This window comes from Larus michahellis, chromosome 3, assembly GCF_964199755.1.
Source record: "Larus michahellis chromosome 3, bLarMic1.1, whole genome shotgun sequence".
Lineage (NCBI taxonomy): Eukaryota > Metazoa > Chordata > Aves > Charadriiformes > Laridae > Larus > Larus michahellis.
In genome coordinates, this window is record NC_133898.1 from 68,276,151 (window position 1) to 68,296,023 (window position 19,873).

The following is a 19,873-nucleotide window of genomic DNA, read 5'->3' on the forward strand; positions in this document are numbered from 1 at the left end:
TTTGCCCTCATTCCATCTTTTGAGAGTCTCACCCATGGGTAAGAGCTGAACTGTGATTGTATCGGTAGATTAGTGGATTGTGGTAGGCATTAAGTGGATGGGATTTGAGGAATGGGGCTGCTTCTCTTAGAGGACAATGTAGTAGCCTGTATACACCCCATAAGGCGAATTGCTGAGCTAAAGAACAGCTTGTGTTAGAGCTTTTTTTTCTTACTTTTTTTTTTTGTCCACACCCTTTATTACAAAGCGTCTTTAACCGTAGATAAATGTCATCATGTATTGCTTCCGTGTACGCCCAGAGAGTCCAAGGTGTAGCTGAGCAGCAGGACGGAGCCAGGAGGAAATACCTACCAGAGGTGGGCTGTGGGCTTGGTTCAGAACTGCTGCTCTCCTGTAGAATACTTCTGGTTTGTGGGTGTCTTGTGCCCATGCTAGAGAAGAAGGAAGAATGGTCCAACTGAGCCTTCAGGTGGTGCTGTGTTCTTCTCCATCCACTGGCTTCCTGGCTGATCTCACACATCCTGAAGTGTGTGAGGACAGAGCTGTCCTGCTAGCTGAGCACAATCCCGGACTCCTCTGTAAAGAGCATCCCAGGCCACTGTGAAATGTATCATGTTGACTGTCATAAACTCTGACCTCTCTTCTTTGGTATCATTTTACCCGTGTCATTGAGGTGATCATATACGTCTGTGTAATCTTGCATTTTCAATATGAGCCACCTGCAGACTTGTCAACTAATGTCTGTGCCATCTTGTGGCACATGATCGTGTTACATCAAGTTTCTCTTTAAAAAAAAAAAAAATCCGAAGTGGGGAAAATCCTGTAATTTTAACATTATAGAGATGTTCTAGCTTAAAGTTTTTCTTCAGTAGCATTTTGAAATGTGAGCACACATTGAATTAGAAAGGTGGAAGAGAAAGAACATTAAGGTCTCACAGGTAAAACATCCAGCATGTTGTATAGTGGCATTTGGAGCTGTGAAGGATGGAACGTGCAGATTGCAAACCTTGTGAGCAAGTGCTCTGTTGTAAATGGCTAAAGAAAACCCAGAATGACAGCATATGAAGGAAATCCAACTAATTAAAACCATCCCGGTTGTTTGCATTTTGTTAATTTTGCAAAGTGAATGTTAATGATTGGTGCTGTAAAACTAATGGTGTGATACAGCATATTCACTCCCAAAGTCCTTTCATTGTCCTATGTTGTCTATATAAGCTATAAATCCTGATTTTTGAGTTCTCACACATAGAAAAGAATGTTCCAACACCTGCCTATAATTGTGGGTGTATGCATTCCTAATGCGAAAGGTATGCACTACATAGGAAGGTGATTAACACATGCATATATGGAAGAAGACTCGTCATCATTGTTTTTATTTTAGATTAGGCTAAAATTTCTAAACATGAATAAACAGAGCAGCTGGCGAAATGCAGGTTCATGCCTGGAGCCTTCCAGGCTTCTTTCCCCTCCGTGCTCATCTGCTTGTGCAAGCAGAGCTCCATCCTCCTGCCACCCTGCGAGGAGGAAGGACCAGCCCCTGCTCACCCAGGCGCTCCCAGCTCTCCACAAGCGTGCGGGAGACGGCGTTCCTGAGGCCGGCTTGCTGCAGCTGAGGAGACAACACTCACAGAACCCCTTTGATTAGGATGTGTCAGTGTTGTCAGGGCAACTGTTAACAGCGGCGTATCATATTTTCTCCTCTTGTGTGGCGTGCTGAATATTTTAGTGTGCTGTTAGCTGGAAGAGGGTTGCAGGGGAAAAGGTGCTGCAGCAAGGAACCTGGAGCTGTGGGCTGGGATCTGATTGAACAGGTTAAGGCAGCGAAGAGCAGCATCCAAACCGATGTGCCTTTAATTAGGGCTTTTCTTGAAGGTGGGGAAAGGCTGCAAGCCTTTCGCGGCCGACTGGATGTTGGTATTTGTCAGCTGTTTGCATACTGCTTATCCATAGGGGATCTATTACAAGTGCTCAAATGAACAGGCAGCGTTGCAGCTAGCGGCTAAGCAGGGGCTGCAGTTTCTTACTTATTTTTTTTAATAAGCAAGAGGCAACATCAGCATGCCTGGTTCAACTACTGCCCTCCGACAAGAGAGATTGAAGAAAAGTGCCAGGCCAAATCCCCTGGGTTTATTCACCATTAACGAAGAGGATGAGCAGCAAAAGAACGTGAATTCCAAAAGACTGAAAGGTATGTGGCGGTTCTGCAGCGCGATCAGGGCTGTGTGTAGAATATGCTGCACAGCAGGCACAATGTTTTATTAGCTCTTCTGCATGCTGTAGAGAGTCTGTAAGTGATTGGTGCAGTTTGGCAATGCACACTGGCACCCACAAATGCACTGGGCATGATAAGTGTCTGTATTTAAATCTCCTGGATTGTTATGCAATCATCTGCTTTGGATATGAAGAAAAAATACTTTTTAGTTATCAACCCCATTTTTTTCCAGTAGGGATAAGGGTCCTGCATGAGAAATATATCAGTGAGTTTCTGTATGTTTTCTTTGATTTCCATGTACAGTCTGGATAAACACTCCTTTTAAAAAAAGGTGATTGCAGGCTTGCAGAATGCAATACCAGCCTGTTACAGAAGACAGCTTTGCCAAAGACAATGTAAAATTAGCTATACTTCCATTCGTGTGCATAAGGGGCAGCACACCTTTGGCATAGTATAGAAAAATACACAGTGTTCAAATACGCTGACTTTGGTAAGTCTGACAAAATAAAAAAAAGAAACAACAAACAAATCCCATCAAATTGTAACTGCTAAAGAAAAATATTTATGGTGTTTAACCTAAGTGAGTGGTGGTGGTGGAAGGATGCTGATGGCCATTGATTTATGACAGGGGTCTGTCAAGCCTTTGTAGCCACTGTTTATCTTATATCATGTAATTAATATTTTCCACATGGATCCTAGTGTTTTAATTCTGTTGGTCTGGCAGGGATCCTACACCTTACAATTGTGACTAGAATTTTAAGTTTGATCATTAGAATTTTTATTCTTTTTTGTGATCAAGTGATTCCATTTATGTGAGCACTCCGTTCTGTGGTCGTATTTGGGGGAAAAAATTGTACCAGATTTTTTGTTTACAAAACGAATGTTAGTTTGTAGTCTCAAGAGAGTGTTTCAAATTTCAGATGTTAACATTCTACCATGTAAGAGGAGAGGCTAGCATAGCAAGCATTTAAATAGCAAATTTATAGTATGTATATTTATTAGAGCTGAATCATTTACAGCTAACTGGTTATTTTCTTTTTCTTGAAAGAAGAAGGTAGCTTGGTAGCTGTTACAAACAAATTCAGAACTCAAGATTTTTTGAGTTTGCAGCTTGTACTTTTTTTCTCAGAATAGTAAAGAACCTGACAGATTTCAGCATTGTGATAAAATATATATAGCTAGTCATTGTTAACGTGCCTAACGTGTTAGGGTCTTGTGTACATAGTTACCTGCTCTTCTGCATGTTTGAAACTGCCCATATAAAATGGAGATGCAAACTCTAGTGTGAGGTTATTGAGTTTTTAATGTTTTAAGAAGCATATTACTTTCCTTTATCACCCACTGGATGACTTCCAGAGTCAACAGTCCACAAAGCTAAGAAGCAATAATTTTCCAGGTTTTGTTCAGTGACACTGATAGTTTCCCAGGGTAAAAGTTCTTGTTGACTTACCTAGTGTTCTCTACTTGCAGCAGTTATACAGATGTGCTTATCCTTTGCCTCTCTTGTTATAACTAAGATTCTATTCCTGATTATTCCTTTTTTTCTCTTGTTGCCGTGAAATGTAAGTAGACAAATGTGCACATGAGCACAGATAGCAAATTAACAAGTGCATGTGGTTTTAATAAGATAAAAATTTGGTGGCTTACCTTGAAAGTTCCTAGTGAGAAATAATATAGGAGGCTGTACAAAATATTTTGGAAGTATACTCACTTGTTTTTCATTTCGTAAATGCTTAAAATGGCTCATACTGTCTGTAGAACACCATTTACATACTGATAGACGTAGTTATTTACCTTTTTGTACATTTGAATACATTATCAGTGGTTAGATGGGTTAGAGCTGGAATGCCTTATCATGAAGTATGCATGTATTAAGGATGGTGGTCTCCCTTTACTTTCCCAGTACTAAGAAGCCACTCCAGTGCAGCTCTGAGCAGAAACGTTAGATGTGTGATTGACCCGTGTGAGGCTTCCTTGAGTCTTTTGGAGTCTGTTGTTCTGTTGCTACTTTACAGTGTTTGCTTCGTCTTAGTTCTTTACCTGTCCTGCTTGTTCAGCAAGCACCTGCAGCTCCTGAGCTGTTTCTTTTTTCTTTCCCCCACCCCTAGCACATACTAAGTGTTGTCTTCATGGGAGGTGGGCTACATGTTGTCTTCATCTGCAGTTTCTATGATCGTGCTGGACCTGTCTTTGTGCAGCAGTTCAAAACACAAGAGGCCTTTAATACGTACAACACTCCAAAGTAATAAAGCACCTTGTTCCTCCATTAAGAATATTCAAATATTATCACAAGCTTTAAAGTAACTGTCATTTTTGTAGCTCAGGTCTTCTTAGAATACTAAGACTTGATTAGAGTTTGTATGAGAGTTGTTTTTGTCATCTGGGAAACAAATATTTATGTGGAACATAAAGTGGCTAACATTTGTGAGATTTTCTGCAAATTGATTTTGATACCAGACATTTCTTTTCTTGTCTTTGTCTGTCTGTATTGTAATCTGAGAAGTCTTGGTAGGCAATGAGTTTTTTCCTCCTGTGTAAACAAATAATGAAATGAAAATGTTTGTCAAGGATTTTTTTTCTAACCTGGAGATATTAAAAGCCTGCAGTGATTTTTGTAGCCACGTGCTCCTGATACTGCCTTTCCTTTGACGTGAATTGTATTCTCTGCTTTTTCACTAACTTTTAACTTCCTTTCGTCCTCTTGTCTTTGGGATGAAGCCTGCATTTTTGTAAACATGTCTTTATAGCACCCGCTATTGCAGGGTCTTGAAGCCCAGCTGTTGCATAGTAGAACAGTGCAAATAAAAATTACTTTGAACTGCCTTTTTTAGTTTTATTAACATCCTTTATTCTGCTCTCCCGTTACAACATAACAGACTTTTGCTATGTAGTGCACTCTTCGAATACAATGTGTATGGGTTTACAGAAGCTTATTTTGCACTTGAATTGCTTTTGGTTTTACTCACCAGTTTTCTAGCAGTTCTGCAACTATATCTGCGAAGAAACCAGGTAGATCAGACACAGAACTACATGCCTAACAGCTTCAATGTTCCCTTAAAGCTTGTGTTGTAAAACAAATATTGTTTCTGTGACTGAAGATAGTTTGTGAATGTTGTTCTTCATGTAAATCACAAAGATATATCCACGTAGATCAGTGTTTAATTAAAGGTATTCATCCTGTGTGAAATTTAGCCTCAGCCGTTCTTTGAATTCAGGCATAAGCAATTCAATTAGCCTTAGTATTTCCCTCCCCTGCCTTGTTGATTTTATGCACCCTGGATGTAGTCTTAATAACTTTTACTCAATTTTATGAAATTTCTAAGTGATGCCTCCTGTCCTTCCTCTTGGAGGGGAGGGGAATACTTCTCAAACTATTGATAATGTTCTGTTTCTAAAATTATCATTTGAAGAGTATAGAAAAATAGTGCTCATATTTCTGGATTAGAAATATGAATAAGTCATAACTGAAATAACTACCTTATGAATTATGTCAAATGAATGAAAAGAAGTCTCAACTAACCTAACAATGGAATCCTTCACCTGCTTGCTTATTTAAAACTGCTCAAGGCAGTGTACCTCTACTCTGCTGAGCGAGTATTGCTGCTAATACAAAGCTAGACATATATGCTTTACGTCTCTGAACAGTAACACTGATTCTTTGTCATCTTGAAAACAAGAAAAGGGCTTTTTCCAGTCCTTTGGTGCATGGCAGTAATGTCTGTGATTACCAGCAGATTTTGCTACTGTTTTGTGGATGATAACGTTTTTGTGTAATGCTCATTTCAGATGTAAGATTTGTTCATCCAGAGAGATGAGGGAGATTTCTTCTAACACGACTGTTAATGTGCTTAGTCTTGGTGTTTTGTATGTATTGAGGAAATAGATATTCCTTATTAAACTTAGACTGTCTAACTTTTAATTCAGTTGTTACTTTGTAGCTGTGTGCCTATACCCAAACACAAACTTAAGATACCTGAAAGAAAAGGTAATTTGCCGTTTTCAAGGGCATTAAACTGATAGTCCTGGAAACTGAAACTGTATACCTACAAAACAGGTACTGCATGGGGTGTGGAAGTGTAATCTTATCCCACGCTGCGGAGTCTGTGCCTCCGGCTGGATCCAGAATGACAGCTTGGTCTCTGGCTTCCTCCACGCTTTAAACCAGCAAAACTGCCTGAGATGGTGGTTCTCCCAGTGGGACCTCTTAACGCTTATTGGTAGGCTGACCTCCGGTTTGGTTTGGGCAGGACAGTGAGCAGCTGTTAAAGGCTCACCAAAATCAAGTATTGGAGGTTTTCATGGCTGTTGGTAGTATTGTCGTGCCCATCTGCATTTGAGGCAAAGTTAGGGGAAAGAGTGGGTGGAAGGAGGGAAAGGCACCAATTCTTATTACAGTGCTGGTTGTGTAAAAGGGCAGGGCTGAGAACCTGGACAATGTGGTTTGTCATCCTGCACCTTCCAGTGAGATCTGCTAACGTTCCTCTACACTTCCTCTTTCTTTCTGCTGGCCAAGGCCAGAAGAAGAGGGATCCAAAAGTATCTGTGATTTTTCTGAACGCTTATTTAAGACCAACTGCCAAAGTATCTGGGAGGTACAGTCTTAAAAAAATCCCTATATTCACTACCTAATTTGCAGCTGTTGGGGGTGCAGAAGGAAGTTGTGGTTGTTTTTTTTCAGGAAGCTACTACAAAGCTGTCTCCTCTGTAGGATTCCACCATCCATAGCTGTAGGTGCTGGATAGCATAAAACAATTTATTTGTAATAAAGGCAAAGACATCCTAACAGGAAGTAATTTATTTGCAGTAAAGCAAAGAGAATGTGCTGGAAGTCTCAGGGTTAGCAGGGAATATGTCTGCAGACCAGTGGAGCAAATCTGATTTGTTCAGTCCCTCTGGCTTTGAGAGTGAGCGTCCCAGGTCTGAGGACTTGGTTTGCGTTGTAACCCAGTCTGTTCATCGAAGTGTGTGCTGGGATTACTGAGAGCTTATCTATGCTGGGTAAGAATCATTTTACACTTCTAGCTCAGCTCTGAGAAGAGGCTTCCAGTGCTGATTATGGAGGATTGTGTTCATATATTTTTGTCAACTCTTTTTTTTTTTTTTTTTTTTTTTTGGGGCGGGGGTGGGGGGAACAGCCTGTGCTGTATTCATGTGCTCAGGGAGCATACTTGACATTGAGTATGTGGATGGCAAAAGTCCAAAAAAGTACAACATTGATAGACTTTAAGATATTTGTTAAAAGGAATTCAGGTTAACTTGGCATGTGAATTGAGGCTTATCCCAATTAGGGAAAAGATTGAATTTTGCAAAGTAACTGTTGTAAGTAAACAGGGTTATTCCAACCAAGACATAAATGATAACATAGTATTCATCAGAGCTGTCCATGTGAGAACAGGGTGCAGTATTTGGTTACTGTACTTGCAGGACAGAATGCTTGTTGCAGTTGCAAAAAGGCTGGAGTTCAATTTAATTTAGACAATTCTCAAGAAAGCTTTATGTAATAAGAAACACCACTCATGAAAGACTGATAGCAAGCAGCGGAGTTTCTTCCTTATTCACTGTTACCACTGTAAAAGTAGTGGCTTTAGAAACCTTGAATTGGGAATATGATGCCAACCACGCAGAAAATGTAGGCTTATGGTCATTTCTTATGTGAGAGAGAGAAACCTGGAAAGTGGTAGATCTGTCCAAGGATCTTGAAATTCTCTGAGATCTTGTTGCATTCTTTTTTCCTGAAAATATGCAATTAATACTATTTCAAGGGCTTTGTATAGTAATATGCCATTGGAATAAGATGACAGCAAGAAGAAACGGACTTCTATGCCCTATCTGTACCGTGTTACACCTGCCTGGTTCATACCATGTTCTCGTTTTGCAGTGGAAAAATGAGGCAATAGCCAAGCACATATTTTAAAAGAAATAAAAGAAATATGTTGCAGATAGAACCCCTGATGTTTTTGTGATTGTGGTCTTGCCAAGTGTCTTGGCAGTCTTGCTGCTATTTGCAAGCTTGCTCAGAAACTGCTGTATGCTTTCACTCCTTCAACATTGCCTTTGTATCCAGGTACATAGAAGTCTGGCTTTATATTTAAGAGAAGACCTTTTGCTTGTTATATCGAACCCCAGAGAAATTAATGATCACTGGCCTAGAGTGTTGCTTCTGGCCATGAGCAAGTGCTGATGATGAGCTTAATTGGTGGGAGTACATCATTTTTCTTTCTGCACGAACTCACACATGTACGTTCTTTGCTTACTCAACTAAGAGTACTTGTGCTTCCCCACCCCCCCCTGCTTCTTTAAATTAAATCTGTATATTACAACTGGAGAACTTGTTTTTCTGGTATCTGAGAATTAAGAGTTCCAAGTGAAAGCTTCTCAAAAGAGTTTTTTTTATTGTTATCAGAAGTCTCTTCAGAACTTGTGTTTTTTAAGCCATGTTGAGGAATTATTTAACCCAGTCTACTCAACCTCAGGCCACAACAGTAATGTGCCAGGAGAACAAATGCCACAATGATTGATGCAATTTGCTCTATTTTAATGAACTATGTTCAGTCACTAAAGGTGAATCTCACAGTGCACTGTTTTTGCAGCCATGCGCTACTCAAAACTCGTACATATGAGTTGCACCTGCATTGAGTTGAAGCATGGTATGAGTAGATGCTGACATCTGTGGGTCAAATCTGTATAATGAAGGTGAGGGAGGCTATGGGCAGTGTTTAATAAGTAAATAAAAATGCAGATGAAACATCAGAAATGAAATTAGGGAGTACTCTGAAATTTGAGCTTTCGCATCTTGTTGCCTAAGGCAAAGTATTTTTCAGAGGAGTGGAATCACGTTTACCAAATTCTACACAAAACTCCCATCTCATTGATTTATAGGTTTGACTATGACAGCCATTGAATATCCAAATTGTCTCAAACCCCATCTTAGTGATCTGTATGTACAGATGTAGCATAACTGCTTAGGCAGGCTCAAGGTAGGAATGACTAGGGATAGCATGCATGTTGTTTAAATTTTCTTTTTATACCAGCAGTTTCAGAGGAGAAGCACTTGGATGTTAACTTCACTTTCTCGTTTAAATGATTAACTTGCTGGTAATGGCTAGAAAAACAAAGTTCCAGTAAGCAGGTCACTGCATCTTAACGTGGATGCAGGTCTCTCCAGAAAGTAGAATCTGTGTCCCTGTACTAGAGGGGAAGACAAGGGGTTTGGGGCAGGCTGTGCCGGTGGAAAGCTGAACTGCTATGTCAGTACTGACACAGACCTGTAGCTGCCCTGTGTGTTTGTCCGTGCTGGGGAACTCTTGAGTTACTTTGAACTAGAATAATACCTTCTGTAGCTTCAATGGGATGATAGTACAAGATTCTCTCAGTCTAATTGTTTGCCAGATTAAAGTCCATTGAAGTTTTTGTTCTCTTTTATCAATGCTGGGCAAATAGATTATCTTCTAGTTGTTTGAGATCTGTTGAAACCTACTTTTCCTTGTTAGCTCTGTAGAAGCAACACAGTTTTTCTCTGGGATTAGCTATGCTTCTGTAGATTGGAGTTATAGAGTTTATCTGTGCAGATGTCAACAACAGGAAGCTGGGTTTGGAATCAAGAGTTTGAGCAAATGGAGCACAGGCATATGCTGAGACTGGTGGGAAGCAAAATATGGAAAGTAGCAGAGATTCCAAATCATAGAAATCTTCCAGTTGATGTCCTTCACTTATGAATAAAAACCCAGTTAGATGAAGCACTCTTCCTTTTCTGGTATTAGTGTCTATACAGCTGGCTTCAGAGAAAGCCAGGAGTTTCCTGTTAGAAGTCATAGTTGTGGAATTACAACTCGTCCTTAATCTCAGTAAGTGGTTTTCAGTAGTGTGTGTTGGAGGCCAGATTTACTATCAGTTTGGAAGAGGAGGCAAACTGTCAGTTTGCTTAGGAGTTGAGAGTTACCAAAAAAACCTCAACAACACAGGAGAAATACTCAACATGCTCGAAGACCCAGAAGGGACTCAACGTACTTACGGACTGAATTTGTAGTTTGGTCACTGGCCACCTGCTCTTCAGTCTAACTTTCTTGTTTAATACCGCTACAGTCTGAACCTCCAATCATGCCTACTAATCGGCCTAGTCCTTCACATGGAGGTTGATTTTTTTTTTTTTTTTTTTTTAAAGTCAACTTTCTTCTGGGTCTTCCTCTTACATCTGAAGCAGACATAGGAACAGCTGTCTTTCCACAATCTGGCATGCCAAGTGCAACTGCTCACAGATCTCTTCTGTGATCTGCTGCTGATTTATTTTTTTTTTGTTTAACATTGGAGGGAGGGTTGTGGAATGAGGCTGGTGCCGCTGCAGACCCCTGCAGTCAGGAAATACTCCGGCTGATGGAGTTCTGTCTTCAGAACTGCAGCCTAGTGCCATAGTCACCTCCTATTGCATGGTATGCTGTGCTAGAAACATGCTCTCTTTCCTTATCAGGAATGGGGATGCCTCCTGAAGGATCTGAGGATAGTGGCTGACATAGAAAATGTTAAGAAGAATTTTTATTGTCTGTGTGCTGGGGGACAATGAGGAAAAGGAGTGAGGAAGTAACATACAGAACCAAAACATTTCTGCAGGATGCCTAAATTCTAATTTAATTGATGTGAATATGATCATAATGCTGATGTCGTGGGCAGAGGCAATCTGACTAGTTGAAAGTCCAGTGAAAGGTCCTGGACCTAAAATCTCATAAAATCCTAAAACATGCTGTTAAGTGTGCTGAAGAGGCTTGGGTTTTCTGTTGTTGAATTCCAGGTCTTTTTCAGCTTCATTTTAAACTCACGCATAGGTAAGGTTTATTACAGAAGTGCTGACAGAACTTCGTTCACGCTGTTGTATCTCAGTGTACAAAGCTATCCTGTTTCTCAATTCTGCTTCAGAGAGCTTTTCAGAAAGCTGTTTTGGAAATGCAGGTTTATCCAGTTACCCACCCTTGACGTGAGGAATCATCCTTTTACGCAGCCAATTCTAGCTTTTGTTTTTTTTTTTTCCTTTTTCAAAGTCAGTTTCCTCATTGCCTGCATGCTGACTAATGCACCGATGAAAATTACAATACTGAATTTTGGCTTGTATGCTAAGACAGCATGAATGAGATGAAATATGTCTGAGCTGTTTTTGAAGACACAGAGGTGTTACATCAGTGGAGTTTGCACTTGTTTATACTTCTGAGTGCAGCAGTGGCAGTATGGTGGAAAATAAACTGCTGAACCTTCTTGCCTGTCGTTCTTTTGTAATTGTAATAGCTATTTCAATGAGGAATGTGTTCCCCATCTTGGACATGCAGTCCACACAAACTCTGGACAATGCTACTTTCACATTTTGTGTGCATTCCCTTTCAGTAGAAAAAACGAAAACATGTTTACCTCACTCTCCGCTTCCCTGCAGCAAAGGAAAAAAAAAAAAAAAAACCAACAAAAAAACCCAAAAAAACCCAAAAAACACAAGAAAACCAAAACAAAACAAAAACACAAACAAAAAAAAATCCAAGACAACCTTCTACAGTCATCTGGCTGTGTTAAACTGCTGTGTTTAGTTGCAGTCTGAACTGCAAAACAAGAGGGCAAAGGGGTAAAGAAAAAGCAGATTGCAACTGCCATCTGCAACCAGAAAAGGACAGCAACAACCAGCTGCTGAGCAAGGTATTGGCAATAAAACCAGGCTGCAGACCAAGCAGCTTGTGCTTGTCTTTGTGCCTGGGTTTATCAGCATTTGGTATGTCCTTACACTTCCAATCTGTCTTTTATGAAATATTCCATAATGTATTTATTTACTGTTGTGCCAGGGTTTTTCTTCACCAAGTTGAAGGAGCACAGCTGTCAACTGGTTTGTTTCAGGGAGTTTCTGTGAGCCTCACTGTCCCTGTGAGTTACCTGGATTGCTGCTGTAACCCACGTTTCAGATGCTCGGTGTCATTGAAGATTGTTTGCAGAATAGCTTGGCTTTTCACTGTTATATGTTTAAAATAAATACAGTCGATAACATGCAGAGCACGGGAAAGCAGTGCAGTGAAGACTGTGTTGTTCATGTGATGGTGATGCTTATGGATGCCTCCTTTTTCTGTTAGACTTTTGTTTAATCGCTGTCCTTACAGATTTCACCTGTTTGTGGCATCCAGGTGATGAGCAACATTCCAGTGCTGAAATACTGAAGGGGACAGTATGACGGTTTGATCTTCCTCTCCTGAGAAATGAAGATGGCATCTCTGATTACAATGTGTTGGGAGTTCTGAATAGGCTCCTGACCCCAAGGTTTTCAGAGGTGATTTATGCTCATCTTAGCTCTGCAAACAGGACCTGCCATTGCCTGGCTGTTAACAGGAGTTCAGCGTATTTTGCTGCTGGTAGCAGTTCCCTTTAACACTCAGTGAAGATTTAGCTTAAATTTTGAGGAAGTGCCATTCTTTGGTCTTTCTCTTTATACTCTAGGCTCTGATTATGGAGTTTTCTTAAACTTATCCTAGGACTTCTTATCAAAAAGATCTAGATAATTGCCAGTAGCAAGCTCTTAGCACTAAGATGGTTGTAGCTCTTTGCAATAAATCAAGGTAAATGGTTCTGCTGATGAAATGTGGAAGTCTGCAGGCCAGTATTTAATGGAGTTCTCAGGCAGAGGTGCTTTCACCTGTGTTTTTGTTTGGTTGGTTAGGATTTTGGGTTTTTTGGGGTTTTGGTTTTGTTTTTTTCTTGAAGTAGGGGAGGGAACCACAATATGGCCTTGTAAACTTGACCTAGTAAGTTACCAAAAGCTTTAAGGGGGTCTGTGTTAGTGAGAGAGGCTACCCTCATCTGTTTGTTACCTTTAACTCCTGCTTGCCCTTGTTGTGGCTTCTAAGAGTGTGGTCTGACACATTGCAACCAGCGAGGCGCATAAGCAGGCACCTGCTCTTGGAACCATGTAAGCTAACATGGCTTTAGAAAGAAACAAGCTAGGGAGCAACCTGAGGGGAAGTTTTACTTTTGTGTTTGTGATGTTGGTGACATCTGTTTTATCAGTCCTTAAAGAGAGCCAAGATATTTCTTATAGTGATACAGTAGAATAGTTGAAGTCGTTACTGCATACTAATAAACGGGATGTTCTGTAGATTAAGCAAGATCCAACAGCTGTAATTCAAAGTAAGATTTTGAATTTTTCTTCTTGGTTACAAAACCTTTTGTAATGTGTGCCTGTGTGAGGGTCCACTTACTTATTTTTAAAGCCTTTGTCCTTCTCTGTTCTCCACCAGTTCTCTGCCACAGAATATCCGACCTGACCTGCTCATTTTGGAGTGTAGTGTGAAAGTGCACTGAGATAGGAGGCTGGGATTGAGCGAGAGTCACAAGTCAAGAGAAGATATAACAGTGTAAACATGGAGACATGTAAACATGTTCCTCACTTGAGGAAGGTTTGGTTTTTAGTTTTAAAGCAAGTGTCTTCTGACGCTGGTTATTGGAAAACCAGTTATTGGTTAACAGCCCTTCCAAGACCTGTATTGCAAGGACTGCCTTTTCACATGAAAAGTCTTGTGATTTAGAGAATAACTGGTGATAAATATCATGTCTAGTAACATTTACAGGAACAATCTCTGGTTCTCTTTCTGGGCAGGGGAAACTTGTTTTCATAGGACATCCTGACAATAGCGATTATAATGAGAGCTTTCCTGTCTGACTCAAATATTTCAGGCTGTGTAGGGATTATTGAATGTTACTCTGGAAAAACTGCCAGCCAGTGAGACTCTAATTACTTGTGACTGAGCAACAGTGCACCTACTTCCCATTCTTTGCACAGCATGTTCTCCCTTTCGTTTATCTCAGCTTGTTTGATTGATTGAGCTTTTGCTTGAATGTTCTTTAAATTAAAACAGTGTTAATTATATAGTCCAAAAGGGTTTCATATGTAGTAAAACATGTACATATGTGTTTGTGAGGTGGATATATATCACAAAATTCTTTTTTACAAAATGATAGCAAAATGTTTTGCCTATAAACCTTTTGAGGAGACTTTGCTACTTGCAGGCATTAAAAGATGTTGTGAAATCACTGCACATGTTTAAACTTTCACTCTTTATTGCGGTCATGGATCTTTAAATGGGAAAATCTAATGAGCTCTGGCTTTCCTGTTATATAACACACTGCCATGCAATTCTAAATGCTGAAGCCACCTGCCAAACACCTTTATTTTGTGCTGCTGTAAAGTACTGCAATGCTGGGTTATGTGTTATACCTTGTTTTTTAAAGGGGGGGAAAAGACAATCAGGAAAATAAGGAAGGGTAATGTTGATGTCCTACGTGCCTTCCAGAATAATTGGGACTTTCTGCTGAAAGAGAGTTAATTTGTGTTGGATACAACTCACTGCTGAGTAAGGGGAGCATTGAGGCTTATGTAAATCATCATTGGCGACTTTTCTGCTGTTTCCCCCATGCTCTACTCTGTGACCCAGTTGGGAAGGGTTAGCATGAGTTGCAGCTGGTCAGAGCTGCTCAGGCACTGATGCTTGCAGAGTTGGGCTGTTTTAATGGGCTGCTTGCATAGCATATTGGTTGTGTTCCACTGAGCTCTGCCTTTTGTGTGCCAGCAGATCCAAAAGCTGTTTGTGCTGAGGTACTGGTGGCAAAGCAGGCGGCAATGGAGATTGCCTGCCAGGGTGATTTGCAGTGCAGGTCTGCCATCACTGCATTGGATTGCCTGTTCATGGACTTGATGAGATGTTCGCTACATCAGTTGTTAGTCTTTTAAACAGTTTGGTAAATGTTGCAGATACAGTGCTGCTCAGTCATCCTAGGAAATCACAAATAACAAGTCACAAATTTTAAAGTATTTCTGTTCTCTGTCCCGCCCAGGTAAGGCATTATAACATATTATAGTGTGGCTTGTGATTTTTGGTGAAGTATAGGGGTTAAACTTTTTTTCATCAGTGGTGTTTGTCTGAGTGCTGCCACTGTCTGTGTGGGTACCTTTTGGGGGATGTCTTAATGTCAGCTGATCCCCAAAGCTTTCTACAAGCAAGGATTGCTACTGCAGCAATGTTTCTAATCCCAGCCTCTGTGGCAAAGTAGGAAGCAGTGCTGTGGTGAAGTGCTTAGGGTGAAAGTAAGGTGAAAGCTGACTTTTTTGACATGAAGAGAAGCCTTTCTCCCTCCATCTGGCCTTACGCAAATAGGCTTCTACCCTTCACCCACATACTACAATAGACGTGTATTGCAAGGCATCAGTGAAAAATATTAGAGTACTTGAAATCTGATCATTTTAGAAAGAAAATCGGTAAGTATTGCTAAGGCATTCCCCCACCCCCAAGTAAACAAAGTAGGAACACTTATCTATGGGATAGATGGGGGTCTCTCTCTTTTTTTTTTTTTTTTTTTAAAAGGACTAATGTCTAAACGAATACAGATGTAGGCAGATTACTAATGCCAGCTGGAGTGTGGGAAGAGGTTACACTATAGATTGCATTGCAAGCTTTGGCAGAATGAAACACAAAGCTTGCAGACAGTGATTCTAGATCCTGTTCTTGCTCTGTTAAGTCAAGTACTTTCTAAGAGAGTGGGAAAAACCCTGCTAGATGATTGCCTGCAGTAGTTAACTCTACAAATAGACGAATGCTGAATTTTGGGACATCTTTCCTTTCACAGCTGGAAAGATGTCCTGTGCCGTCAGTTGGAGCCCACCTATTGAAAGGACTTAAGTACTTCAGTTTATGAGCACTGAAAAGCTAGTCTTCACGTGCGTTCCTTTGCCATAGTCTTTAAAACCTCTTCCAAAGGTCTTTTAATAAAGCCCTCTCTGAATAGGAGTAGAAATTGAGAATTTAAAAAGTATATGAGGAAAAACAAAGCTTATTGACCTTAAAGTTTTTACTTGCATGGGATTGTTGCAACTGAATGGTTTGCTCTTTTCAGAGCTGGAAATGTTTTGCACTACTGTAATCCTGTCCTATGTTGTTGTAACTCATGGGGTAATGCAGAGCACAGTCTGTCATAAGAAAAGGTGCTATGCATGGGGAATGTTAAAGAAGCGTGTTTGGCAAGAAGATGCATGATGAGACTTGTGCAAAACCATTAAAAAGGCTGGCCGACTTTGTCCTAGTTGTAATTCTTCTGTATCAGAGTAAATGACAAAGTAGTGAATTTGACCTCCTGTTTTCAGGCTTAGAGCACTTCTCTTTTTCTCTCGGTAATGGACGGAAAGCACTTACTGTCCTGTTCTGGATCTCTGTGGCTTTATTGAACTGAACGGCATTTTGCAAGTAAACAATTAGTGGTCTAATTCTTGCTTGAAAGAAATAACCATACAGTATCCGTTTCAAAGAATGAGAAAACTTCCAAGGATAGATATAGCTGTAATACCTGAAGCTGCCTTGAAGAAATTGGTGCAAGTTTCTCATCAGCCTTTGAATCCCAGATCTGTTTATCTTCTGAATTAATAATGGATCAGTACATCCTGCTGTCACATTCAGTCATATCTCAAAATAGTAGAACTTCAAAAAGTCTTATAATTTTGCAGTGGAATAATTACTCCCCTCGGTCAGGGCTGGGGCAGGCTGGCAGGACCGCAGGCAGCCTGGTATTGCTTGTATGGAAAAACAAAGGGCTTCAGTCCTGAAGCACCCAGCCTGCTACTCGTCAGACAACAGGGCTCTGTAGGGTTTGGTGGGAAGATAGGTTAAGAGTGTTTGGCATTCGGAAGAAAGGTGTTATGAAGAAGACAGTTTATTTCTACTTTAATTGTATTTTTTTATTCTGGAAATCTTGCTTTTTCACACTTTACGTTTCCTTGGTGAAACGGTTACTTAACCGTGCTTCCCAGAAGATTGCACTGTCTGCTTACTTGGAGTAGGGTCTGTTTGTGTGTGCCATCTAGCTCTTCTGACTTCTTTTGTGCTTCAGTTTCCCGAAGATCAAAGATGCATTTACAAGAACTGGAGAGACACCCTGCTGGACTAGGCCCAGATTCATCGGGTTTGTTCTTGTGCTATTGGCAGTAAATGTCGAGATTGTTTTGCAGCCATACTGTCAATTTGCTGCATTGCTTAATGGTGAATCGTGAAAGTTATTGAGTGTGTATAAAGTCAGCACTTTCAAACACAAAAGCTAGAAGGGACTGTACCGATGCAGTTAGCCTGTGCCTTAGAGATAGTATCACAAAAAAGCCTTTAGCGGCACACTCAGTTCTTTCATGTGTAGTCTCTGAAGTCTGAAGAATTTAATAGCGTACTGGTTCCAAAAGCTATTGGCTAGCTTTGGAGGCTTTTGGGGGTTTGGGGTTTTTTTTTGGTTTGGTTTGTTGGGTTTTTTTGGGTTTTTTTGTTGTTTTTTTTTTTTTGTGGCAAGTACTTTAACTTCTGCTAATGAGGCTGCTGCTTTAAGACTAGGCTTTGGCTGCAGCTTATGAACTGCCTGAAATAACACTTTGGGGAGTAATGAGGTACCTTCTCTCACTACTGAATCAAATACTTAACTGCTCTATGGTTCTTCAGGCTCTATTCACTGTTCCACTAATTGCTGTGTTTGATAGTGTGGCTCTGTTTTCTAAATCTTCACTAAATTCCTTAGTTCAGAGCTGTTTCCTCTAAGAGTTGCCAAACATACAGCTTAGCTAAATGCAGAAGGGATTGTTCTTTCCCCGGCATTTTGTTCACTAGGAGAAAAGGGAATAGCTTGGAGGAAAGCTCCACCAGCCTGCAAGATGCAATTCCTCACAGTTTTTGCAGAAAAGATGTGTAGGTGTGTAGTCACATCTAGATACAGATGTGCTTATAACAGAAGTGAATGGATAACATTTCAAAAGGATAGATTTATACAGTACGGTAGTTACACGTATAACATTTTGTGACGCTACACTAAAACACTATTTTGGAAAATGTCTGCGTTTCCTAAGGAAAATGGACTACCCCCTGAACCGTTAGCTGAAGTTCATGTGTCTTTCCAGTAATAACATCTCAGTGAAACCAGTGTTAGCTGCTGTAGCCTGCATTTGTAGGAACTCCAAAATGATGGTCAAAAATAGAAATATAAATATTTTTCTTTTCTTAACATTACTTAACTGAATCATGGCCCTTCAAGCTTATGGATTCTGCCTATTTTCATTCTTATTAATGAAGCCTACATACACTGCTGCTTAACGCTAACTTCTTCTAACTGAAACTTGCCTATTTTTGCCCAACAGAGGAAGCCATGACTCTCCTGACAGCCTCCTACTGAAAAGAGTGTATCAGACATCATTGCTTAGGGACATAAATGTGTGGCATAACTCTCCAAGTTCTCTCCTCCTCTAGCACGCTGGGTAGAAGGGAAGCAAATCTCAGACTTGAGTTAATTCCCTCATAATCATATTATTAATCAAAATAGCTGATTTAAAACAAACAAACAAACAACATAGGGATATATAGGATATAGGCCTAAAAAATCCAAATGTTTGCAATTATTTAAGACTTTGCTATAGAAATGCTTGAAACCAAGCTGGGATCCAAAGACTCATAACAGCATAGTTGAAGCAAGTTCCTTCGCTAAGACTGTGTAATTAAATGTGTAATTATGGGTTAAAAATAAAGATTGTTCTGCACATTGTTGGGCATAGAGGGCTTTCTTCAGCATATAATGAAACTTCTTGGACTACCTGGGTCACATACAGGCCTTTTTACTGGCAAATGGCTCATGAGGACTCGAAGAAAGATGTGTTGTTCTTCTTCCTGGAATGGGAACTGCGGAGCACTTCTGGTATCTCTCAGCTGCCAGCCAATTACCCTGCTGTTCCCTTCTTCTGGCTACACTTTGTCTTTCGCAGGTTGTTCCAGGACAGCGGTGGAAGTGATTAAACTTTAAAAAAGGGCAGAAGGGATCTTTACATTGTTCTTCTTGGGTTTAAGCCGTCGCGCTCAGCTGTTTTCAGCAAATGCTCTTTGGAGTTTGGGGAGTGTTTTCAACATGAGAGATCTGCTCTCAGAGTACCAACGCTGTTATTTACTTGTTCTCTTTGGTGTTTATATACTAGATTGCTCTTGAGTGTGAGGGCATCGCCCTGTGCTTGCACTTGAAGTCCTGCATGATACAGAGAAAGGAGACTTTTACCAAAGCATTAAACTTTTTCTTAGGGAACAGGATGAAGGAAGTACAGAGCTCACACAGTGGGCCAGAAGCAAAGCCAATAGTCCAGTCAAGGAGCCCTGACTTTTGCGTATTCTTATACCACAGTGAATATTGATTTCTTCAGAAAAAAAATGTAGGTTGTGTTATTACTGCTATGAGGGGATGGGGGGAAAAAAGGAAGTGACTACTTTTTCAGATTTTCAAGAGCTTTTTCTGTTAATGTACTTAAAAGAATTTAATGAGGACATTGAATGTACAGTGGAAACATAAGTCTTGTCAGAAGAGTTTTCAGTCCCATAAATGTGGTTGCATCCAGGCTACCAAAAAAGAAGCAATGAAAAACATCCATTTATGTTTTGACATGTAAAGAATGGGGAAAAAAATTGAATAACTCTGTACATATATGATAAATAACTGATGAGTTAATTTTATTATAGAGACATTTATAGACACAAAGGAACGAGTGCCACTGCTACTTGCAGTTAATTCCACAGGATTATACAGTTCTCACAAATGTGTCTGACTCGGAGGCTGGGGAGCCAAGTTCCTAAATACTAAGCTATATATAGTATCTAT

At 40.3% G+C, this 19,873-nt stretch overlaps 1 protein-coding gene across 10 annotated transcripts in view; it reads left to right on the forward strand.

The window, feature by feature from the left end:
• The window catches only part of MAP7 (microtubule associated protein 7), a 119,514-nt gene that overhangs the window by 9,564 nt on the left and 90,077 nt on the right, over positions 1 to 19,873 (forward strand). For 3 of the 10 annotated variants that reach the window (XM_074580619.1, XM_074580624.1, XM_074580620.1), the window contains exon 1: positions 1,519 to 2,188. The exons of 5 other annotated variants lie outside the window; for them this stretch is intronic. In XM_074580619.1, the coding sequence (XP_074436720.1) occupies positions 2,059 to 2,188 (130 nt within the window). In that variant the 5' untranslated portion in view covers positions 1,519 to 2,058. Of the gene's footprint in view, positions 1 to 1,518; positions 2,189 to 19,873 lie in introns of those variants that run through there. 2 more of the 10 variants (XM_074580623.1, XM_074580621.1) reach the window with 1 other exon arrangement.